Source organism: Ammospiza caudacuta, chromosome 2, assembly GCF_027887145.1.
Source record: "Ammospiza caudacuta isolate bAmmCau1 chromosome 2, bAmmCau1.pri, whole genome shotgun sequence".
Taxonomy (NCBI): Eukaryota; Metazoa; Chordata; class Aves; order Passeriformes; family Passerellidae; genus Ammospiza; species Ammospiza caudacuta.
Window position 1 is genome coordinate 32,640,576 of NC_080594.1, and position 25,008 is coordinate 32,665,583.

At 48.1% G+C, this 25,008-nt stretch overlaps 2 protein-coding genes across 5 annotated transcripts in view; one reads left to right on the forward strand and one right to left on the reverse strand.

The window, feature by feature from the left end:
* EPHA1 (EPH receptor A1) overlaps positions 1-1,385 on the forward strand; it is a 34,016-nt gene extending 32,631 nt beyond the window's left edge. Inside the window, exon 18 of the mRNA XM_058799975.1 lies at positions 372-1,385. Within this exon, the coding sequence (XP_058655958.1) occupies positions 372-450 (79 nt within the window). The 3' untranslated portion in view covers positions 451-1,385. The remainder of the gene's footprint in view (positions 1-371) is intronic.
* A 3,495-nt stretch (positions 1,386-4,880) lies between these two features.
* ZYX (zyxin) overlaps positions 4,881-25,008 on the reverse strand; it is a 28,055-nt gene continuing 7,927 nt past the window's right edge. The window contains exons 1-10 of one of the 4 annotated variants that reach the window (XM_058825120.1): positions 17,584-17,679; positions 13,666-13,926; positions 9,783-9,982; positions 8,703-8,795; positions 7,897-8,403; positions 7,444-7,585; positions 7,190-7,359; positions 6,854-7,032; positions 6,473-6,593; positions 4,881-6,077 (exon numbers count right to left, since the gene is read on the reverse strand). In XM_058825120.1, coding sequence (XP_058681103.1) covers positions 5,967-6,077; positions 6,473-6,593; positions 6,854-7,032; positions 7,190-7,359; positions 7,444-7,585; positions 7,897-8,403; positions 8,703-8,795; positions 9,783-9,982; positions 13,666-13,915 — 1,773 coding nt within the window. In that variant the 5' untranslated portion in view covers positions 13,916-13,926; positions 17,584-17,679 and the 3' untranslated portion in view covers positions 4,881-5,966. Of the gene's footprint in view, positions 6,078-6,472; positions 6,594-6,853; positions 7,033-7,189; positions 7,360-7,443; positions 7,586-7,896; positions 8,404-8,702; positions 8,796-9,782; positions 9,983-13,665; positions 13,927-17,150; positions 17,286-17,583; positions 17,680-25,008 lie in introns of those variants that run through there. The other 3 variants (XM_058825119.1, XM_058825118.1, XM_058825121.1) reach the window with 3 other exon arrangements.

Sequence of the window (25,008 nt, forward strand, 5' to 3'; positions counted from 1 at the left end):
GCTGTGTTATTTTGTCAGGGATGTTCAGCCAACTCCAACCAGGGCAGTTGCATGAAACAAATGAGCAGGCGCAGACCTGCTGAATGGTTGAGACATGGCCCCTATCACAAGTCCTGATTTACTGGGAGCACAGGCCTAGCCACGAGGTAGAAGAGGTCAGTTGACTGGGTGGGCAGAGATAGTCAGGGGAGGGCAGGAATGTCTAGAAGTTTCTTCCCTCTAGAGAAAAGGTAGGTGCACTAGGAGGCACTGAGGAAAAGGAAGCTGTCTGAACTAATGCTTGGTAACTGTTTCTGCCCTTACCACACTCTTGTCCCTAAGGAACAAGAATAGCAATTAATTTTTTTCCTTTCTTTTCCTATTTCCTTCAGGGACTTGAAACAGATGGGAGTCTCACTTCCAGGCCACCAGAAGAGGATCTTGTGCAGCATCCAAGGCTTTAAGGAGTGATCAGTTGTTGCATTCTTAAGCTTGAAAAATGCCCATCCTTACCAGATATCACTTGGAATCATTCCTATGGCAATTGCTTCCAAATGAGTGACTGGACAAGCAAAGCAAAACAACCAGAACTGATAAAGCTCGTGAGGCAACACCACCTGCTCTCATTTCTGTTCCTCCTTGCTTTAGCTCTACAGCAGCCATCAGTACGTTTCAGAGCACTGGTCTTAGAAAATATTGTTTTCTGCAGTCCACTTTGTGCAGGACTAAGTTAGGCTCTGTAGTCCTCATACTGGAGTTTCAGACCCTCAGTACATCACATGCAATACAAAGTGGGTGGAGGGTGGTGGATAATGTTTTAAATTGGAGATGAGGGCTCAAGATAGACTGGGACATTCAGGGAGCAGGCACAAGAATACAGACAGGTAGAAACAGGGCTCATGCACTCCTTGGCATACATTCCTTCTCACTTCAGCACCCTTCTGTCTTTCTTATTTTGCATCAGGAACAAACTATTCAGTCTTCACAAGGCTGCTGGTAAGGCATATATTTTTTAATGCAGCTGTTCTTGCCTGAACAACATCCTGTGGTGTACTTTTTTCTTTGGAGGAGAAACTGGGAGTAGAAGCACACCCCGCTGTAACTTGTGTGATCACATCACCTCAGCATGTTGCTGTTTTGCACATGCACACTTCAGTGGGGACATTTACATCTCTCCAATCTGCTTAATACCTTTTCTTATGCCGTGGACAGAAAACCCTATACATATCCATTTTTCTCTGCCCCTTTTTGAGAGACACTAGTCTTGTTTGGCTGGAATAGGGTATTTGTAACAGAAAAATGTGTAGGTGGTCTGTCTTACTCCTTCTCTGTGGAGGAAATGTTATTATTTATCAGATCTCAAGACAGTTATAGTCTGTAAATAATATTTTGTAAATAAACCTGTGGCAGAGCAGGGTGTGTTGGAATTCTTTGACTTATTTCAAATGTGATTGAGACCTTTAGCATACATATCATGAGTCCCAGAAGGGTCCTTACATACATGTTTAGTTGTTTGAGCCAATGGTCTTTGTCCATTTAACTGCAGATGTAACATGGAAGTGCAATTGCATTAGGATTAAAGGATACCTTTGCAGCTGATCACTTCAGATTTGTTTTTCAACCCATTTGCAGGCATATCTTTCTGAGTCCATTGTTTTACAGATCCTGTGATTATTCCTAAATCATAAATATTAGCAACTACTGCTGTGCTTGATGAAATACATGTGAGTAGTACTTCTTTCTCCTGCAGACTAGACTGTCCAGGAGAAAGTCTCAGGAACATCAGTGAGAATTTTTCTTTCTCCCACTCGGGAAGAGTAGCTACCTCAAGATTTATTTTTCAAGTCTAGGTTGGTGATGGTGAGTGCTACACATTCAGCAATGTGACTTGCTAGAGATAACAGTGTTTCCATAACTGTATAATGCTCTAAATTCTTAAGGCTATAAATTAACAGTGCTGCTTCTGGGAAGGCCTTGCTTAACCATAGATGACAGGAGGGCTAGGAAGCAGAGATCCAAAGAACTGCAACCTGGTTTCCATTCAATACAGACCATGGCTACTCAAGTCACTGTAACTATAGCAAGAGAGAGAGCTGAAAAGCAAAGCTCTGAGTTTTTAGTAGTTTTTAGTATCAGTCTTTATTCAGCTCTAGTTTTTAATATCAGTCTTAGCAATAGATGTCTTTAACATGAAGTACAGGTAGCCAGTAAAGTTGCTACCTGGCAGATACCCAGGGTTAGCAGATAAGCCCTGATGAGGCTGACACAAGATTATGAGCTTGTGTCACGCACATGTAAACTTTGGCTTGTCACTGCAGGTGATAGGGAAGTGGGAGTGGTTGATCCATCAGGTAACTGTGCTGCCACACATAGGCACCTTAACACAGGGGAGAAATGAGAAGAGAGGAGATTCAGTAAGTTGAACCAAGGGAAAGGCAGAGCCTCATGACTGGGGAAAAACAGTCACAGGTGCCAGTACAAGTTGGGGACAGGAAGGCAATTTTGGAAGAAAGGACTTGCTGGTCATTGTGAACAGCAAGTTGCACCTGAGCCCTTTAGCAAAACAAGACAACAGTACCTGGGCTGCATTTCAACTAATGCATCACCAGTAACTGGAAGGAGGCAATTATTCCTCTTTATTTAAGCATTGGTCAGACACCTGAAGTGAGGTGTCCAATTTTGGAGTTCCCAGTACAAAAAGATATAAACTTAATGGAACTAGTCCAGTGAAAAGCTACTGTGGTTTTGAAGGGATTAGAGCATCTGACAAACAGGGAGAGACTGACAGAGCTGGAAGCTGTTCAGCCTGAAGAGAAGAATGTTTGGGTGGCTTTTATCATTGTGTATAAATGCCTGATGGGAGTAAAAAAGGAGCCAGATACTCCTGGGTGGTATCTAGCGAAAGAAGCAGCTGTGAGACCACACCAAAATGCAGTACATTCTGTTTGAAGGTGAGAAAAACTTACAGTGAGAGTTGTTAACACTGGAACAGATTATCCAGATCTCATCCTTTAAGGTATTAAAAAGCAACCTGTTGTGGTTGACCCTGCTCTAGGCAGGGAGGTCCCTTCCAGCTTCAAGTGTTAGAAGCTGCTGAATCAGTTGGCCTGGTAGTGAAAAGGCTGTTCAGTTCCATGTCCTCAGGGTACAGCCGGTAGCAAGCCTGAGCACGTATTCCCAATAGGCACTCATGCACAGAAAATCCCCAAGTCTATAATGGGTGCATGTCTATAAACGCACACACTGTGCATGACTGGCCGGAGGCAGAGAGCACAGCAGACATGCAAGCACAGCACAAACAGCCTAATCCTCTTCCCAGCTCTGGCTGATCAGGATGAACCTGTTAGAGGGAAACACATACAAGCACACAATGGATCCCTCTAGTGCCCAAGACCAGCCATCCTGCAGCTGGCTCCAAGCCCTGGAGCCTGAGCTGCTCTCCTCAGTTGCTGGCACCAGGATAAGCAAATCCTCAAGGCCTGCAGCCCATGCAGACATGCACACACACACACCCTGGGGCCCTCCAGGAGTTAGCCTTAGGCATTGGCTCTAGCCAGCAGCTGGCTCCAGGACTCCCTGGTCTCCCAGTGTCCTCACACTCAGATGCAAATTCTCTTTCAGCTGGTCTCCAGACCCACGAGTGGCTCCTAAGAGCTTGAGCAGCTCACTCCCACACGTCTTCACAGCATTTAGCCAGACCCACAGCCATACCACGTCCTGGCTCTCAAATCTCTTACCTTACACACTAGCTACTCTGACTTGATTTTGTGGCAGTAACACAAGGACATACACACCCACACAGGATACATGCACTCAGGTCTGTCTAGTTGCTGGCCTTCAGATCCACTTGCACTGAATAGATCCCATACAGAGTACAACAAAAATGCTACTATGAAGGCAGGACAGATTGCACTGATGACACACAGGGCATGGCCAGACAAGTGTACTGTGTACATGCAGCCACCTCCTCCTGTGCCTTCTTCCTGTCAGTTTTTCCCCATGGCACTTCCCATCCTTGATCACTCCTGTTTCCTGCCTTTGATCTTCCCCCTACACATCCCATGCCCCTCAGAGGGGAAACTTCCCTTTAACCCACATGGTAATCCCATCCTATCAACTCCACTGGATAGGTCTCCTACCCAGACACCAAGGCTATGGTGCTCTGATAGTTCTGGGAGGAGCAGAATTACTGCTTCTCTATCCCAGCATTGTTCTTCCCTGCACTCCTTGGTGTTTGTGGGCACAAACTTTTGATAACATGGTCTAGAAACAGCCTCTCACAACAATGCCTACAAACTAGCAACAACTACAGTAAGAAAAATAAATGGATGATTTATTCTCTACTCATTCTACAGAAAACATCAAGACATTTACTGGATCAATTTACAAGGAGTCATTAAAGATCTTCCCCAAACTGGCAAGAGATCAAGAGTAGGTTTCAGGTCTCTGAAATGTAGAAACATTGGTGCTTACCACAAAGAGAAGTTTCATCTGCAGGGACCATCACAATACCATGCTTAGAACCATAAACCACAAACACTTTCTGAGGGGCAATAGTTAGGGACAAAGCAAACAAAGTGCACTTTTATTACAATCCACTTCCATCTCACTGGAATACCCATCTCTGAGTGATATGTAAAGCAGACTACAATATTGCTGTACTGAACTGCAGTCTTGCACTGTTTTAAACAAGAGTTACTCTTCAGGTACAGAAAATAGAAGTCTGGAAAGGAGACCAAGAGGTGGAGAGAGAAAGGCCATGTTCAGACTCCTGCTGTCTGGAGGCGGGGTGGAATAGCCTTATATACACTTGGCAATGTATAAAAAAGCTGTGCAATGGCAGCTCTACTGCCAAAGACAGCAACTCCCATGGGTGGCTGAACAAACACAGCAGACACAGGTTAATGGAAAAAACCCACACATTTTATTGAATGCAAACAGTGGTTGGACAGTGCTGTTATTCAAAATGTTTGTTCAGTTTGAGACAGTTTCTAGTTCAGGAAATGGGGCTCGGTGCAGTAACGCTCAGAGCCAGACAGTACATTGCAATTACAAATTACACTGCGGCTCTCACTGACAGCAGTGAAAGAAACCCTACTGGAACAGGAGACATTCCTCAGTCTGCTGAATCCTCATCCACGCACTGAGACGCCTCCTCACCATGTGCTGCCCGTCCTTCTGACGGTTTCTATTTGTAAACATGCATTCTTTGGACTGCTTTGCTACTCTGGTTCCCAGCCTGGCTGTCCAGAAACCACACTGGGAAACAATTAATTTTGGGAAGGGGAAGAAGATTTTTTTTTAAAAAAAGCTTCCAAACTCAGAAACAGAGTAATATTTCAAACACTGCCAGTTTAATCTGGCTAAGGGAAAAGAAGACAAGACAGTTAACCAGTAAAATCCATTAGAGACAGAAAAGCTATAGCAAGTTAGCTTTTTCCAGCGACAGTAACAGATTCCGACTACTTTATGCCTCCACACTCAAACCCAGGTGAGGGAGCAGGCAGAGGAAGACATCCTGATAATGAGGTGTCACAAGATATAAAATAAAAGACAGAAGTGGTGCCCAGATGCAGGCTTCCACCTTCTCAAGTCAAATCATCGTTCTTGGCTCCATGGAACTGAAGAATGCTCTCAGCCCTTCCCAGCACCTGACACCAGGCCCTTCTTGCTTCTTCCACCAGGCGGTGGTGGAGGGCTGATCTTTCTCCTCCAGAGTCTTGAGGGAACAGCGATTGTGCACTCACCTTGATGACAGCCCCCAGCCTGGGATACGCTGTGGCCAGGAAGCGGCACAGAAGAGGTCCTTTCTTGGTGGGTGTGCAGAGTGAAGTCTAGGAGCAGTGAATCCTACATGAGTGAAAAACTGTGCTGGCATAGTCTCCATTGGTAGCAGTCTGCCTTGTCAGGCAGAGGGGTAGGACGATTACAGAGAGGGGAGGAGTACTGAGTGCGGGGATCTTGAGGGAATGCCCCCTCCGAGCTCCTCAGCGCGCGGTTTTTGCGCGAACGGTGTGACACTTGATACACAGCACGTGCCCATCCAGAGGAAAGCACCCATTCTCGTCTGCCTCAATGGACAAGGGCTTCCCACAGTCCTAAACAGGAAAAGAAGAGGAAGCTCAGTGATGACCAAGAACAGATGAAGGCATTCAAGGACATAAGAAATGCCCCCACAGGGTCAGGATCGCTCGCAGCCCACTGCTCTGTCCCTGGTGGTGCTAATGGAAGATGCTGTTTTGAGGGGAGAGCAATTCCATCAAGTTCCCCTCCTATAAAACAGCTGATGTACTGGAGTGTTATGGAATGCAACAACCCTGCACAGTCCCTGTATTCATTCCTGTGAATGTCTAATCTTTTTCTGAACATGCTTCAAAAACATTCCAGATTCCTTCAAAACAACTTCAGTGTTGGGTCAGCCTAGACAACAAAGGTGTCCAGTTGCTGGTGATGGGCACAGGAAACATGGGAGGAATGGGGCCACCAGGCTTACCTCACACTTGTAACATTTCATGTGGAAATTTTTCTCCAGTGCAACAACACGCACTGTCTCATCCTTTCCAGGCTCTGGCATGATAGGTTCACTACACACTGAGCAGCGTGGAGCATACTTCCTGCAACACAGAACCATGGAGGAGACCATGACCACCATGGTGACATTCAAGGGAAGATTCTCAGTGCTGTTCAGTGGCATTAGCAGCAGAGGAATAATAAATGTTTAGGTGGAAAGACATCTTCACACTTTGCTGACTCATTTTTAACCTCATGTCTGACAGATGACATGGGCAACCAACCCCCACGCTGCAGCAAAGAGAAGCAGGTGTGAGGGAATCTGCCCTCTCTCATACACCACATGCACGTGCTCTCTCCATACCTGTGGTAGTCATCCACACAGTGAGGCTGGTTAGCCTGGTCCACAATGAAAGAGGTCCCTTCCAGGGGGGTATGGCACATCACGCAGGTGAAGCACTGGGGATGGTATGAGTTACCAGTGGCCTTCAGCATCCGGTCTGTGATGGTCTGCTTGCAGACACTGCACTTCTCCAAGGTGCTCTGAGCCCAAGGAAAACAAGTAAGACACATGAATCCAATCTGCCACCCCTGTGAGGCTACACCACAGAAGGCAAAGATGGAAGGAGGAAGGGAAAGCAAGAGAGAACAACCACAGCGAGCTCAGTTCCCTCCAGCAGCTTTCACCCCAGTGACTCACAGCATAGCAGTCCTCGCAGAAGGGCTTCTCATCCACATTGTAGAACTGCTGCCCCTGCAGCTGCTTCTCACACTTGAAGCAGGTGAAGCATTCCACATGGAAGAGGCGGTCCAGGGCCCTCACAGCTGGCTGGGTTCGTGACAGGGGCTTCCGGCAGAAGCCACAGAGCTCTGTCAATGGAAGAGGAAAGGGATCAGGAGAGATGAAAACCCATCACAGTCTCGATCCTACTGCTGTCCATTGAAAGCACGCACCAGAAGTTGCAGCCTCTGCTGGGGGTGGATGCTCCATATCCTTCATTAGTCTCTGGGTCAACTTCTCCAGCTCTTCTACCTCCTTCATTGTCAGACAGGAATTCCCCCTAGGTGGGTCTGCATTGGAACCTGTGGGTCTATGCTGCAGGAAGAGGGAACATTAAATCCCGAAAGACAGACTCCCTCCCACCTTGTCCCTAATTAACCTATTTCCCTAGCCTTTATAGGTCCTCTCTGTTCATCTCTAGGAACAATCTGCCATCCACTGTGCTTGATTCTTCCCACCTTCACATGAAGTGCCCTACCCCTCTGCACTACAACCTCCATAGTTACATCTCTCCTTCAGAGGAGGTAACAGCCTCTCTACAGCCTGGGCAGATCCACCCTCATCCTCCCAGTTTCACTCCCAGTGTGCCTGCCCAAAGACACCAGTCCCAGGGCTCTTTCCCTCACCGTGTCTCTTGCAGCAGCAGGCTGTTCTGTTGGGCATGGCTTCTCCTGCACTTGGGGTTTTTCCCTCTGCTGGGCATAGGTGAAACTGGGGGGCTGTGGCCGAGAGGATGGGCCTGAAGGTGAAGGGGCTGTGAACTGAGTCTGAAGGGAGGTAGGGTATCTCGTAGAATTTGAGGGAGCCATTGGAACATTGTCACCTGATCTGGACACAGACTTATGAGAGCCAGCAACGGGAGACGGGGTGAATTTAGGGGTAGGCTGAGCAGAAGGGAGAGAAGGGGGTGGGGGGACTGGTGCTTGGGGCTCCTTGTGTTGCTGTGGGGCTGCCCATGGGGTTGGGGTGGGGTTCAAATCCACCCCAGGGGGCTTGAAAGGTGAGCTTCCACTTGGCTTTGGCGTGAATTTGGAAGGAAAGGAAGGAGGAGCATCTTTGGGTGCAGATGGTATTTCCACAGGGGCTTTTGGGGCCAATGGTTTCTCCAGAGAACCTGTGGATCCCGGAGTTATCTGTAAAGAGAAGCAGCAGAGAGAAAACAGGCAGGTATCAGCAAGGTGGAAGAGAAAATATGCCATCTATAGCAGTGAATCAGCCAGCAGCTATCCCAGACCCAGAACACGAGGGGTTTCCACACTGACATGTTTAGCAATACTGACAAGTTGCAAGATCCATGTTTTCCAGTCCTTCACCAACACCTGTGTGCTATGGTTTATCCACATATTTTAATCTTCAGTAGCACCTTTCTCACTGCCTCTGTTCAACAAACCAGGCACCTCCTCTTCCACCTGCAACACTCTGGACAGCTCACCCGGGATTTGAAGGGGTCATTCTTCTCCATGTCATCCAACATTACAGACAGTGATTCAATCTCAAGATCAACGCTGCTCATCTTGCCACGTACCTACACAGCCATCCGTGAGGAGAAAGGGAGCAGAGCATGTTATGGACCAGCCACAGAAATGGGTGTATTATTTCTTTCCAATAGCACATTTTGATACTTTGGACTTTGGTACAGATCTGCTCCTTGCTTTGACTGGATAAAAAGTTGGCGAGGACGAAGAGGATACAGTCTCAAAGGTCTACAAACAGTGGGAAAATGCACAGCCCAAGGAAGCTCTCAGATTTAGGTGGGAAAAGACATCTGGACATCTGTAGTCCAACACTCTGCTCACAGCAAGGCTAATTCCCAAGCAACACCAGGCTGCTCAAGGCCTCACACAGATGATTTCACAGCATTGCCAAGGATGCAGGTTCCCCAGTCTTTCTAGGCACACATGCCAGCAATGAGCCACCCTTGGAGTGGAACAGGGTTTTCTTCTGTCCAAAGGGAACTTCCCTTGCCACTTCTGTCCATTGTCCCTTGTTGTGCTCGAGTAAGAACAATCTGTCTTCTCTCCAGCCCTCCTTTAGGTATTGCAGACTCCAGTCAGACCTCTGCCTTGGCAGCCTCTTCTGCTCCAACCCCAAAGGCTGCTGTGACCTTTGACTGGATTGCTTCTCATTCAGCATTCCAGAGGGGTGGTTATAATGAAGAGCCCAACCGGATGCAGTCCTCCAAGATGCAGCCCCACCAGCACAGAAGGGAGGAGTATTCACTGTCCTTGTCCTTCTCTCCCAGGTAGAGCCCAGCGTGTGGCTGGCCTTCACTGCCACAGGGGAGCACTGCTGGCTTGCATTCAACTCTCTGTCAACAGGGAACCCCAGGTCCTTCCCCTCAGAGCTGTGGCCCAGCCAGCTGACCCTAAACTGTGCTGGTCGGGTGGCTGGTAGCATTTCCTGCTTTCCCAGGTTCTCAGGGCTTCCTGCTGCTGAGCTCAGACAGTAGCGAGAAGCTGTCCCACCTCACAGAGCATCACACACACACCACACTTCCTTGGACCTCACTCACCTGTGGGGCAGGAACCTTGCTCACAGGTCCTTCATCAAACATTGGTGGAGGAGGAGGAGGTGGAGAAGGAGGAGAAGGAAAAGCTTCATCTGGGGCTGGTGGAAAAGGCTCTTCAAAGGGTGGTGGGGGTGGTGGAAATGCACAGTTTGAGGAGAAGCTTGCATCCTCCCCAGGTGGAGGAGGAGGTGGCAGTGGCAGGTCTGTGGGGAAGAATGAGAATAAAAGCGACTTCAGATCATTTCTTACTACTAGCCAGGAGGGTTCTTGAAGGTATTGCAGCAAGCAGGACCATAGAATCACAGAGTGGTTTAGGATGGAAGAGACCTCAAAGAATACCTAGTTCTGCCCTCACTGCTATGGGCAAGGACACCACTCCTCAATCAGGATGCTCAGGGCCCCATCCAGTGTGAGCTTGAACACTTCCAGAAATGGGGCATCCACCTATTTGGGCAATCTGCTCCATTGCCTCACCACCCTCTGAGTAAAGAATTTCTTCCCGACATCTAATCTAAACCAGCCCTCTTTCAGTATAAAACCCTTGTCCTTTTACTATCTGTACACATAAAATCTCCATCTCCCTCTTTTTTATAATCCCCTTAAGATAGTAGAAGGACACAATAAGTTCTCCCCAGAGCATTCTCTTCTCTAGGCTGACAAACCTCAGCTCTCTCAGGCTGTCTTCCTAAAAGAGGCGCTCCCACCCTTGGATCAGCTTTGTGGTCTCCTCTGGATTCTCTCCAACAAGTCCACATTTTTCTTGTGCTGAGGACCCCAGGGCCAGAAGCAGCATTCCAGGTGGGGTCTCACAGGAGTGGAGCAGAGAGGCAGAATCCCTCTCCCATCTGCTGGTCACACCCTTTTCGACGCAGCTCAGGACTCCATCAGCCTTCTGGGCAGGGAGTGCACATTGGTTCCCCTGTACCAATGGGATCTCAGCACCCATCAAGGATAACTGAACTCCACAAGCTGTTTTTCACCTTGTCCAAAGCTTTTCATAATGATGTAATCTGTCCTCAGTAGCTGCTGTTACTAGTCACTGGGCAGAGTTGTTGTACATTTGGGAAATATATCTCGCTATGCTCTTTGTCTCATTCCTTCCTCATTTGTCTCATTTGCTCCTTGTCTCACTCCCTGGTCCCCAGCACACCCTTCTCTTGCCAGTAACTGGCTCAGGTTACTGAACACAGGGTAGCAAACATGGAATGCCAGTGGACAACCCAAGACACCCTGGAGAGACTGTGTTTTCACACAAAAATAAGCTGGCATCTCACAGCAGCATAGTAAGCACTACAAGAAACAAGTGGGGGGAAAAAAGCAAGCTGGACCAACTACCCCTTATGTGTATGAACAATCTTTGAAATGCCTGTTTTTCTGGGGGGCAAAACCAGCTTTGATTTTTGAGGCTAGTATGTTTTCACACTCAACAGACATTATGACATGAGAAATGTTCCAAAATCCTTTTAAGCAGGCTGCAAGGCACCAGAGCACCTCCGTGTTCTAAAAAAGCCCACTGCTTCTACCTATTCCTATTTGCCAAAGATGCATAACAGGCAAAACCAACCATTTTCTACTACAACACGGACAAATAAATGTGAATCCTCTTCCCTTCACCACGTAGGGAAGAAAGCATCCTCTTATCAACCACACAGCAAAGAACATTGAAGATGAGGAGGTGTAACTTCCACATGCCTTCTTCCAGACACCCACCTCTCTTCCCAGCTAGCCCCAATAAGCAGTAGAGTGAAAGACCAAACTTTTCACTGCAGCTACTCCAAGCGCAGCTTTTACCAGCAGTAACCAAATAGTCTCATCTTTATATCCAGCTGTTGTCAACAGGCTTTACAAGGACTTCTCATCTGTAACCTAAGGGAGACGATACTGCCCTTTTAGAAAACGAAAGGCAAAATCTTATTAGCCTGAGGAATGCATAAACTGCCCTGGTATGCAACACCTCCTCCAAGCAAGCCTTCTTGTGCTGCAGAAATTCTGCTGGGGGAGGGAGTAATAGTATGTTGGTTTTTTTTCTTTGAAATTACAGTTTGGGATCAAGCTTGTACGTGCTTGCCTTTTGGTTTATCGAAACCCTAAGAAACAAAACTCTGATTTGCTGTCACATTGCTCCAGATGCACTAAAAGCCTGTTTTATGAATTATTCACAGGACAAGAAAGTTCCCCACGAAGTTGTTACACCAGATTTACAGAGTAATCAATACTAAATATAACATTCCTACAGCAATACTAACTCAGCCATCCTATCATTTAAGACAGTCCAACTGCTACAGCTCTGTATCATACTACATTTGTTTGGGGAGTGTGTAAGAAAGGCACAGAAGGACTGAAGATATGCACCAGAGGAGGATCAAATCAGATGCATTTCTCTCATGACTGAGTTTTGGTGGCTCGTCTGTGCATCAGCTGTCTTGCTGGCAGTCCTTACCCAATGATGACACAGCAGCTTATGACAAATGGTTCTTCTGCTAGATTTTCTGTCTAGTTACTCCATAATGCCCACTTTAACAACAGGAGAAGCAGAGCAAGTAACACCTAACACTCCACTCATACTCTATATTGAAAAGTAAATTTTAACATCCATCCATCTACTTCAGGCAGTATTTGTGTCAGTTTGAGACCTTCTGACAGTCACATCCCTAATCCAGACAACTACAGCAGAAAAGGATAAGTCCTAAGATGGGACCTTGGTTTCCACAGACACAAGACTCCAGCCAAGAACATACAAGAAATACACCTTGCTGGTACAATTTTAGGAGGCAGAAGCACCAGCATGTCCTTGTGACTTCAGAAATGGGAAAAATGGCTTAATCACTCTTCTCCTGCAAGCACAGGACCAGTCTTCCTACCATCAGGTCAGCTGCCCACCAACTTAGCACACTAACCTGGAAAATATCAGTGTTGCAAGTCCCTGCTAAACAGTGAAAGAAAAGAAATTTAAACCAGCAGCTAGCATTCTCTGAACATGTGTATCCTGACTGAGGCACACCCTTTACTCGACAGAGCCTTGGGGAAATAGGCAGTATCAAGCATTAGCAAACAGTCCCTACAGAAATTTCTGGTGGCCCCATGTTGACCAAATGCTCAAACTACAGAGTAACATAGCCAGCCTCTAAACTGCATCTAAAAGGACACAAAACCAACCAGGCAACAAAACAAGGAACAAAAAACCCCACTGTACCACTGCAGGAAACAAAAAAAGGCCACAGAAAAAAAGAAAGAAAGAAAGAAGTAAGAAAACCACAGTGAAACAAGAAGTCCCTCTACACAGGAAAACCCAACCCAAACCACTAGGAAAAAGTACCAACTGTACAAGCCATACAAACTAAACTCTGAGTCTCACTTCCTGTTTATCATCCCTGCCACTATTTTTTCACGCAATTATTTCTCCCTCTCTTTTCCAGCATCAAAGGTAGCAATTGCAGAGCCCACAAGAAGGACAGTCAGAGATAACCAACTTATTGGTTAAGTTAAGAGCTGGGACCAATCAACAACAAGGAGAACAGAGTGATTCATCACTATCAGGGTCAACTTCTCTGCAACATACTTGCTCTCAGACACGCTGGCCAAAAACTGACTGCAATTACACAACTGTGCACCCAGGGAATACTGTGAAAAATCCACTGCATCCCTCCTCCAGCACCAGTGCAGTGCAGGACAGTCTCCTCCCTCCTTTCCTAATGGAGACACTATGTACTTTGAGACCTCTTTCCAATCCATTTGTCTCGTTATGGAACCTGCTAGTCTCTACAGCAAGAATATCCATCACTTGCAGCAGTTACACTCCTGTTCTCATATTCAGCCCAGCTACAAACCTCCCACCCTGAGAAGTCAGAAATGCATATTCACATCTGCCACGCCAGCCTTGACCTACCTTCTGCCAGCATAGACACGGGTGGCAATGGAATCTCCCCCACCTTCCCCATCTGAGCACGCTGGGCACCAGGACCAGGAGGTGGAGGCAGCGACGACTCTGACGCACCCCCAGCCTTGAAGGGGTTCACCTTGGGCTTAGGGGCAACCACAGGTGCAAACTTCTTCTGTGGGTTGTAGAAGGAAGGCGTAGAAATGTTGATGCTGACTGTGGACGTCATGCGGGTCCCTGGGGCACCTGGGGAGGCCATCTTCTCAGCACCTGGCAGGGGAGAAGAGGGAGGAAACCCACATAAAATCATCCTTGGGCCAGAGTGGAAATTAATGGAGAAGAGTATGTGAAACAAAGGGATAGAGGAATTTAACTCAGGCCAGAGGCTGAGGTGCCTGAGCAGTGCACTTACAAGACCAGCACAGGAAAAAGGAAGAACAGAAACTGCAGACAGCTCGAATGAGCCATCACACTTCACCATTTCAACTCAGGATGGCATTAACCACAAATGGGTTCTGGCAACAGAGAAAACCCAGATTTCCACTGCACTGCAGCCCTGCACCTGTGGTGACCCGAAGGAGGGTGATCCCCCGCACCCCAAAGGATGCCCCCAGAAGAGGAATCAGCCTTTCCTGTCCCCCTTTACCCGATAACGCCAGCCGGCTCCTCTCGAGCTCAGCCTGTGGCATGCCCCTCTCCCCCGGCACCCCGCACCTTTACCTCCAGGCCCCTCCATGCCGCCGGAGCCGCACGGCCGGGCGGGAGAGGCTCTCTGGAGCTGGGCGATGCCAGCCTGCGTCTCCTCCCGCCCCGGCCGGGCTCCGCCGCCCGCTCGCCCCGCCCCCGCCAGGAAGCGCTCCCCGGATGCCGCCGCCCCCCGCCCGCGGGGCCGAGCCTCGGGCCCAGCGAGCGCAGGGTGCCCGGCCGGGCCGGCTGTGAGGGGAACGGGGCTGTCCCGAGGAGAGGCGCATCCCTACGGCTGCCCCGGTCCCGCGATCCAGGCCAGCAAGCTCACCCGTGCTAGAAGCCCCCACGGAGCCAGACGCTTTGTTGTAAAGCCTGGCATGCCCACAGCCCTCCTAACACCCCAGCACAATAGGGCTGCCGTCAGCACAGGGGCTCCGTGCCAGCTTTCCGCGTTGGCATGTCCGAATCAGCGCCCCTCCGCGCTGCCGGCCTCTGCCACGGACAATAACAGCTGCTGCCACAGACAGCCCTGGTGCCACAAACATCCGCCCGGCCCCGATAACCCCTGGCTGCTGCTAAGAACTGCCTGCCCCGTCCTAAGCGCTCCCACGGCTCGGTGCAGTGTGGCACAATACAGCAGCAACCTGTCCCAGCCTCCCCAGGTCACAAGCGTGTGGCAACACAGACAAACAAAGTCCATGCTGCTGAACCTTTCCTTCCCTTTGTGCGGTGCTGATAAGATGCATACTTGGACAACTCTTCTGGGAGTTTCGGAAGGAGAATGAGGCCGCAACAATAAGCAGGAGGCAAAAAGCTGTGCTGAGCATTCCCCCTGGATTCAGAATTGGAAAGGGCCAAGGCAGAAGAGTAATTAGCAAGGTCTGTCCTCATTCCTCCAAACTTCTAGGGGTCATCAGACTTGCCAGTCAGAAGGGATTGACCAACTCCCTTCCATTCTGCAGTTCTCACCAAGCTTCAGAAGCTGTTAAAAACACCTCCAGCCTTTCTTTAGAGACTTTTGCCTCCTACTCCATTATTTCACTAGGGTGTAATGAACCACTTGGCAGTAGCTCTACCAGATTTGACAGGATTATGAGCAGAACACTACAGTGACAATGTCACTTCTAATCACAGGGTTAGTCAACACAGTGTGAGGACATTGGCTGCTTCACAAAACAACCCACTGGCTTTGCAACCAGCACCTGCCATGTCCCTGAACCCAAAGCAGCCCATTTCCCGGTACGCTGTGTCGCACTTAGGGCACCTGCTGCTCAGGGCTGTCTCCACCCTGCAGCTGCCCCTGCTCATCCTCACTGCTGGCTATCAGTCCACCCACACAGACCAACCTGGCTGAGAAAGCTTGGCCTTGCAGAGAGTCACCCCCTCCAGCCCTGGGGTGCTGCCAATGCCATCTAAGCCTTACCAGAAACACACAGCTCACACAGGTCCTGTGGCGCAGTCTGGGAGAGCTGTGGGAGAGGGAGTGTCACGCCAACAGAAGTAATCTCAAATCTTTCTCATCCTCACATTTACCCCGAGGGGAGAGATTTTTCTACTTGCTCTAACAGCATTTAGGATGACTCAAGTGGAGCTATGAAGAAAGATGCCCCCAAAGGCAGGATACCTAAGTTGACTCATACACCTTTTCTTTCTGACAGCAGGAAGAAGTAGGAGGACAGAACCAAGGGACACCTCCTTTAGCAAGAGGGTCAATTCCCAGGACTCATGGTGGGTCTGCCACCTGTTATACGTCTAGACAGCTTTCACTTTGATGCCATGACACCACTCTCAACAGCTCTGCTCCATTCCTGGGGTAGCAAAAGCAGGAGGAACCTGAAGAAGCAGACAGTCAAGTGACATTTTTCACTTCTGTTGGTAAGAGCAGTTTGGCGGCAGCCACACTGGAAGCCCCTACAGCTGCACACATCACATCTGCACTTCTCCATCGGCCAACTTCCTCCCAACTGAGGGGAGTCAGAGGGGGGGAAAAGAAAACAAAACAAAAAGCCCCCACCAAAACAAAAAATCCCCACAAACAAGCAAGAATATTAAGAACAGATTAAACGGATTCAGGAGTTATACTGCTTTTCATCCAGAGAGTTCTCCCAGCCTGCCCCAAAGTTACAAAGCTTCAAAGAGAGCAAAGTCTATCAGCTATGCAAGCTGCAAGGTAAAGCCTCGGAGCAACCGGGCTGGGGGAGGGGGTTATTCGGAGCTACTAACTTCTCTCACAGATGCTGGGCTTGCCTCCTCCCTACGCAAGGGAGGGAAGAAAAACTCCAAAAAGCTATGCAAGCATATTTAAAACGTTAGAAAGTTCCACGACTTTGCAAACACTTTCTCAGGGCACTCCCAGGGAGCCAGAAACTCATAAATTAGGCAAATTTCATGCACAAAGGGCCCCAGATTCCTCTCTCGAGCACATCTGGAAAAAGGCTAGCGAGGTGTCTCGCTCATCCAAGCTCACACAAAAGAGAGCTTGTCCCGAGCAGAGCCCGGCAGCAGCACCCCCTCCTTCTCCCCCGCTGCTGGGGCTGTGCGGGAGCGCCGAGTCCACCTCCATTCCACCGGCAGGGAAGAAAAGTCACCACACACACATACATACACACACGCACACATACACACGAACCTGATTGTTTTTGTGGAGGGCCAAGCACCACCGCCCCACCCCGAGCCAGCACCAGGAGCGAAGGGCTGTGTCCGAGGCGCAGAGCCGTGCGGGAGGGAGCGGCAGGAAACCCGCACCCTCCGCACCACCCCCGGGGAGAAGGCAAGGGCTTTGTCGTCAAGCGAACGAAGGGACTCACCTGAGGGGCAGCGGGAAGTGCCGCCCCGGCAGTGGCAGTAGCTGCGGCTGTCGGGGCCGGGCTGCTCGGCTGCCCCGGCCCGCCCGCCGGGAGCAGCAGCAGCGAGAGGCGGAGGAGCTGCCGAGCCCCGGCGCTTCCTCCCAACTCGCGAAAAAAGCCTCGCCCAGGCAAAGTTGTTTGACCATAAAAGGCGCGAGGCCGCGGCACAGCTGAGCTCACTCGCTGGAGAATGTGGCAATGAGGTAACGGGGGCCGGGGCTTGCCGGGGCAGCGGCCCTGGGCCCTGCCGCCGGCGGGGAGGGGGCGAGCGCTGTGCCCGCCGGCAGCCGCCAGCCAGACGCGTCTGTCGGGGTTTGCCCCGGCGCCCACCCGGAGCTGGGGCCCGCTGCCTGGCCCCCGCACGGAGAGCCCCGCTCCTCCCGCCTCGCCTAACCTTGGAGCTGCCCCCGGGCCGCGATTTCACTTCCAGTCGTTGAGCTGGATTTTGGGAAGGAATGCGGCGGCTCTGGTGAGTCAGGGTCCCTGCTGGCCTCCTCCCCGCCCGAGCCAGCTGTGAGAGCATCTGACTCACGCTACCCCGATCTGCCAGAAATTAAAGCAAACATCAGATGACTCCACCGTGCAGAAAAGCGACTTGTTCTCCTCGTACTGGCTGCAAGGCAAACACTATTAGCTGGTTTATATCAAACACTATGCACATGAATTGCTTTGTTGGATTGCCAGCGCTGCACATCGCTTTTATTTTTATCCCAGTGCTCGCTGGGGGCTCAGCCCGCTGTAGAACAGGGACAACCTGACCCAGCCCAACAAAACGTGACTTTCAACCCCAGCCTTTGCTGCTTCTCCCTGCTTCAGAGCCTCTCACGAAGGAGGAACACCAATAAAGATATTTCCTGTGCTTTGTGCAATCATTGCAATTGACTTTGGAATCTGGCGTTAATTTCAGGGTTAATACACCTACTGTTGCAAGTTCCCTGGAGAATTACTGTATTTGGTAATGCTCAGGGGATTTGGGGCTTGTCTGCTCCCAAGACTTATCTATCAACACAGGTACCTTTCAGTACTGCTAATTTACTTGCAGGTTGAGGGAGTAAGCCACAAACCACACCAGCGACACTCCCAGTCTGCACTGCTGCAGAATTCTCACATTAGAGAGCTATGCAAAGAGATTCGTCCAAGGTTTAAATCCAGTGTAAACAAATCTTTAATTTCACACGTAAAGTTTGTACAAAGAGGTCGTATCTTTTATTTAACCAGGTGATACAATTGGGAAAAGTCTCTCTAGGTTTTTCAGTGTTACATACCATTTGAAAATGCCACCCATAGCAGCGCCCAGCACTGAGCATCTCAGTCCTTACACAGCTGCAACCACTGAACCACTGATCTATAGCTCTGAATTTCTTAGAGAAATATAGGTCTTCTGTGGCTGCTAAATAATCCTGTTTACTGCTGCTTTTGTAGGCATGGCATCAGTTGTGTTATCTCCCATGATTAATGCACAAAGTAATTATGTAGGATAAAGAATGTATCTCTGTGAGGGGTCTTCCAGCACTCACTTTTCTACTGCAGACAACCTTCCCTCTTGTTCAGGTAAAGATGTCAGTGCAGAGCTAAAAAGAATTCACTGCGTAATTGCGAACCAAATTCTGGAACATCACAACACACCCTACACAATGAGCCTGACGTCAGAGAACTCTGCCACTGTTCCCTGGGCTAGCTCTGACTTCAGAGAAAACAAAGAGTGTCTCAGACTGAGATTAAAAAAGTGCTGAGTGAATATGAAAAAAAATAAATCTATGCTTTCATACTTTCTGGTCACGTCCCCATAAATCCAGATGCTTGCATTTTCTTACCAGTCTGTTGATGTTAAAAGCTCATGAAGGCAGATCAAGGAAAGTGGGAATAAGAAAAAGAAAAGCTGCCCTCTTAGACATTTTGTATGAATTCCTCACTACAGGAAACAAATGCAAAACACATGTTGTCCAGGTTGCATGTGTGAAAGCTAGAATTCTCAAATCAGAATACATAGAATACATGGGGAAACTAATCTGATTTTGTGCTTGCCACATAGTGAATTTAAAGTTTGTGCTTTTGTAATTGGAAATTAAAATTAACTGACTTCCCTGTTAGTTCTGATCCCTCCAGAAAGAAAATAACAATCTCCTTATGCTAGCAGTCTTCCTTCATGCAATTATTGGCTTGAAAAAGTAGGCATTTTTCTGCTGCAAATGAAAATTAGAGCCTTGAGAGACACACAGTTGTACTGACATTCATTAGCTGAAGCAAAATCTTAGTCTTAGAGGCATTTAGCTACCTGGGTACAGAGATGGATCAGCAGGTATACTTGGCTTGCGCCAGACCTTGTTATTTCTGGAATTAGCAGCTGTCCTCTGCATAAGTCACTTTGGCTCTTCCATGCCATGAATAAAAGTGATCTGGTCTTTGGAGTTTATTGTGGTGTGAATGCTACTGTCACCGTGGGTGAAGTGACAGCCCACTACAAAGGAGGTGTTGGAGGGATTTAGAACACACAGTTCTGGCTGAGTGCTTCTTTTGAGGCAAGTGACAGCAAGCAAGCCCTGCTACTGGCCATGAAATCAAAGCTTAGAAATGCTGAGAGTTCAAGGCAGCCATCTCAGGAAGACCAAGTTTTAATGGAGACAGTTACAGAGAATCTTTGCTGGCAATTCAGTCCTGTAACACAATGAGTAAATAAAGAATAAGACCACACAGGAGTGGTGTGGCAAATTCATGTACTGCACTGGGATGAGGTATGTGCTAGCACTGGTTAGGTGCCTATAAAATGAAAATAAAAATTGATGCAAGAAAAAAAAAAAGTCCTTGACTAGAAAATGAAGAATTATTTGCAAGAACACTACTGGGGAATTAAACTTATTGGGCAGAAAATATTTTTTTGATAGCCAGGTATGGCTTAGGTAGCTGCAGATGGGAATCTTTGTGTTAAATACGTGTTCAAGGTCAGAGGAAAGCAATCTGGAATCTGGACAGAGTGCTTTACTTCTGTTAAAAATGCAAAATGTCTGCATCTGTATAATTTCCATCTATATCAACAGATCAATTAGTGCCATTTTATCTCAGCATGAGTTAGTTAGCAGTTAGTGACGCCACGCAGGAGCCCATGCTCTTCCTAAGCAACAAAAAGTTCTGACTCATGTCTGTGTTGAATCTCTGATGCTTCTTTAATCACATAACTTCTGTTTAGTCTAACCACGTTTTATTGATTAATGTTAAATTGCTACTTAATCAGCTTTCCCCATGCTGTATTAAATGCTACGTCTGGGCCAATTGGAAGGGTTGGGAATATATAATGGATCTGCTTTTGTCTCCAGGCCAAGTAGTTGGGCCTGCACTGTCCAGGGCAGGGCCACCTGCAGCAAACTGCCTGCATCCACATGTGACAACAGATGTTACAGCCAAGAGTCATCTAAGGGTCATCTTAGAGCTCTTTTCTGAGCTGAACAATTCTGTGATTCTCTGTAATTCACCCTGGCAGGAGGTCTCCTGGGATCGGCTGTGCTCCCACGGCACAGCCTCTCCTGGTGTGCTCCTCGCTCCCTCGCTTGAGCAGGGTGTTCTCTGTGTGAAAGACAACTTCTGGCCCCGATTGTCCCCTGCCAGGCTGCTGCTCACACCCCTTGTGGAGGCCATGACACGTGCAGAGCTGTCTTTTTTCTGACCAAACAGCAGCTTCAAGTTGGAATGCCCCAGTGCCATTGTGGGCCGCGTGTTGACAGCTGAGTGGCACACACAGAGAGCTGTGCTGGGGACACCAGAGCCTTGTGAGACAGCAGTCCTCATAAACCTCATCATCTCCCTGCTCTGTGCAACTGGCACACACTCAGGAACACTGTTTGCAAAGGTCATGAGTTCTGGAGACGTCCCTGGCTGACCAGCGAGCCAGGATATACAGCTGGAGCGTCTCTCTGCTGGTTCTCTTCAGAACCAGGTCTGCTGTGCAAAGCACACATCAGAAGTGTGGGTCCCCAAGAAGGGGAGCTGCTCAGCAGCCACAAAGAGCCTCTGTGATCTCTCAGAAGGGCCACTGCAGGTGCTCAAATCCCACTGTGAAGGTGCTGCATGGTGCACATGCACATATGTACACACTTCAAAAGGCATCCCACCCACACATACAGTTAGATTGTCCTGACTGAAACACCAGAATAGGCCAAAAACTGTAAACAGAAAAAAAACCCTCAAACCATTGCTGTGTCATGAAACACTTCTTTAGTGGGGCAAATCAGTCATATACACATAAAAGGAAGCAAAGTATCCCTGTGGTATGACCTTGGTCATGCCAGGATATGACTGGCCATCAGAGCAGCCAGGAGAACAGGGGACTGGGGTGATGTCTATCCAGGGAACAAGCTCAATTTCCAGCAAAGCTGGCAGGTCTCTCCTAGACAGAGCCATGACAGGGGCTCTGGGGCAGCTCCCAGATGAGTTACCACCGCTGTTTCCTTATCTCCTTCCACCAAAATTTCCTGCTGCTTCTCAGCAGGCAGTGGCCTGCAATTCTGTGGCTCCTGGGGCTGGCTCACTGGCAGGCTTCCTTCCCCTCACACAGCCCTCCCACACCTCCTGCTCTCTGCTGCTGGGCTCTGTGCCCAAAGAAAGAGATGCAAGCAGGTTGTCCCAGTGGATATCTCTTCCCTCAGGTGCTGCATGACCTGTTCTGCAACTCTGGGGAGCTGTGAGATGGCTCCCGGGGCATGCCCATTTGTGTGGCTGAGGGTGGATGGCCGCCAGAGCCCATTCTGCTCCGAAAGATGCCATATCCACATTCCAAGGCACCCTTGCCATTTCCTCAGCTGTATTCCCCAGCCCTTGCCACCAGCAAGACAAGCAGTGATGTATTTGGCTGTTCTGTGGCAAATATTGCTGCTTGTCAGAACTGTCAAAGAAACACATCTGTCAGCCTGCTAATTAAAGAGCTCCTGTGTGTGCTGCAAGCCTCTTTCCACCCAAGTACCACGCTCCCATGGTAGAAGTCTCCTTTCTTCACTTATGTAGAGCTGTAAGCATGGCACAAACAACCCATGCTCTGTCCTACAAAGGAGTTTCATTAGATGTAGGTACTCCTGGATGTTGTAACCTGGTGAATTTAGACAGAAATTCCCAGGAGTAATGCCAGAGTGTGTCTGTGTCAGGGGAAGGGTGCTGTTTCCTGGGAAAAGGGTTCTTCACCCCGTCCTCCCTGGACATAGCTGAGACACAAAAGCAGGTGCTCAGCTCTCTTGGTCTCAAACTGAGCCTCCTTGCATGTGGTGCAGTAGAAATCTTGTTGTGGCTTCCCAGGGCAGCACCTGGTACTGGAGGGAGAGAGATGCCAAGCTACAGTCCCAGTAACATTAACCTGGGACAAGATCCTGGTCCCTCCAGTCTGTCCCAGTGCTACTATTTTCCTGCATAAGAACTGAGCTAGCCAAATAAGCAGGGACAGGCTCTGGAGACTTTGAAGTGTGCCCACAAAGATGTGCCTTGCATTTGCCAGGGCAAGTTGGACTTGAGAGCACATTAGGAAGACACAAGCAGATTGCTCTGGTGAAGAAGAATGAAGCTTGATATAGTCCCTGCCTGCATGGGGTGTGTATCTACAGGGTGTGGATCCTGCAGCAAACCAGCCTCTCATAAAACCAAGTAATTATTTAACTCCAGACTGCAGTCCTGGCAAAATCTAGTATGTACACAGTGTAGATGATCATGGAACCAAGGCCCTGGAGCAAAGCAACAACAGACCAACCAAACAGACAATACAGGCATATGGTCCAACAGTCTGCTTGCAAAAAAAAGGAAAAAATTAAAAAAGCCAAATGTTATCCACGAGCTGTACAGTAAAATACCATTTGAGTACAGCTTTAAGAGGTGTAGCACCTCAAGCCCTTGCCTTACAGTTATTCAAAAGAAAACAGTGTGGGTCTATATGAAATTTCTTGCAGTTCCCAGGTTTAGTGCACGTGGCTACTAGTGCCTTTGCTAGATAATTTACTGACAGTATGAATAGAAGGATGACCAGACAAAAATCTTTGACTGTTTCATGGGGTTTTCAGGAAAATCAGCAGAGCCTTGCAGTAGAGTTATAGTCCTTCCCATGGCAGCTAGGAATCTGTGACAAGTGACAGCTTATGAGAGAGAGCTGTTTTTTTCAAGCAGAGTATGATTTTCAGTAGGTTGAAAATATAAACCGTAAGAGGCCTTTCTAAAGATCTGTGCTAAGTTCCTTCTGAAAGTCTTTGCAGCAAAGTGATCGAGCATGGTATGAAAGCCACTTTCATGGTATGAAATCCATTGAGGAGAGGGTAGTAGCAGTGCCAGTGGACAGTAGCTAATCCAAGTGATATTGAGAAATCAGCAGCCACAGCTATTGCTCAAAAGGCAGGAGAAGTCCACAAAAAGGAGGACCAAAATACATTTCATCTTGAATTACTGAGTCATTGACCATCTGCACTCTGTACTCTGCTGGGGGTGCATTTCCTTCAATGAAGGCATTCTTCAGCTGCCTTGATGAAGGTCAACATGATAATATAATAACATTACAATATTGATATAATATGATATAATAATATTACAACATGATGATATAATAATATTACATTATATGATATGATAATATTACTGGGCAAACCTGACCCTTTGCTTTCATAGCTCATTAAAAAAAGTCATTTGGAACCTTCAGCCTTACCCAAAAGACTTCCGTTTCCCTACAAGCCACTTTAGATATTGCATTTAGATGTAATTTACATGAAGGTCATTGCATTTAGGCTTCATCTACAAATATACTTTTTCCTTGGGATTCTTGAGTCCCAGGTAATGTTTGTGACAGTGCTGGCTAAAACTTGGGAGCAGCAAGCAGTGAAAGATGCCTGGAAACTAAGCCAGCAGAATCTCACCAAGGTGCTAATGAAAATAGGGTCAGGTTATGAGGAGAGCCCTATCAAACATTTTCTGCAGTGACTGATGGTCTCAGAGACAGTGGTACACTTGCTGCTGCCAGAGGAAATGAACGGGATGTTTACAAAGCTATTTCAGTGTTGCTTTTCCTGGGATTCTCACCAACAGCTTTCTTTCCAACACCTTGGTACATAGTGTTCAATGCCATGAGAAGAATTACTGAGTCCCACCAGCACTAATCCTTTTGCTTCCTGTTTATTTAGCCTTTGTGGCCAGGCTTACCAAAAACTCTGTCCTCCCAAGGTGGTCATCAAGCCTCTATCTTTAAGAATATTTAAAAAAGAGAGATCTGGTAAAAGGAGGGCTATATTTTGTTTGGAAGTAAATGAGAAAATATTGTGTATTTGTGTAAGGGTGTGTCAAATCTGAAGCAGTGCAAGAGCCACATATTACATCCAGTCAATGTACAGACAGGCACTGCAACCTCAGATATGACACCCTGAAAGAGAAGGAGCTGCCTTAGTTCCACTTGTCACTTGCTCTGGACACATTGGACAGCCTGCATTTCTCCAATGCAGTAAAACAGCTCCTATTTTCTCCTGATCCAAGAAAGAGGAAATCTGCAGAGAGGTCCAAATTTAAACGCACATATGGGATGCTGTCTCCCTCTGAAGTTTCAGAAAGAGGCATTCCACAGGGGCTAGACTACACACTGCCAGTCTTCTTGAGGAAGGAGACTGGGAAAGGTAGAGGGTACAGTTCATCTGTGAAGAATATGATGATCTGGTTGATACTGTTTATTGCCTCTAACTTCTTAGATGATATCACTGCAGACAGATATCAGCCCTTTGGTGCCAAAAGCCTAAATTCAACTTAATGACCTTAGCTTGCAGTCAAGATTAGAGGGACACTAAATTGTAGACTTTTTTACTCTTTAATGTTGCATATT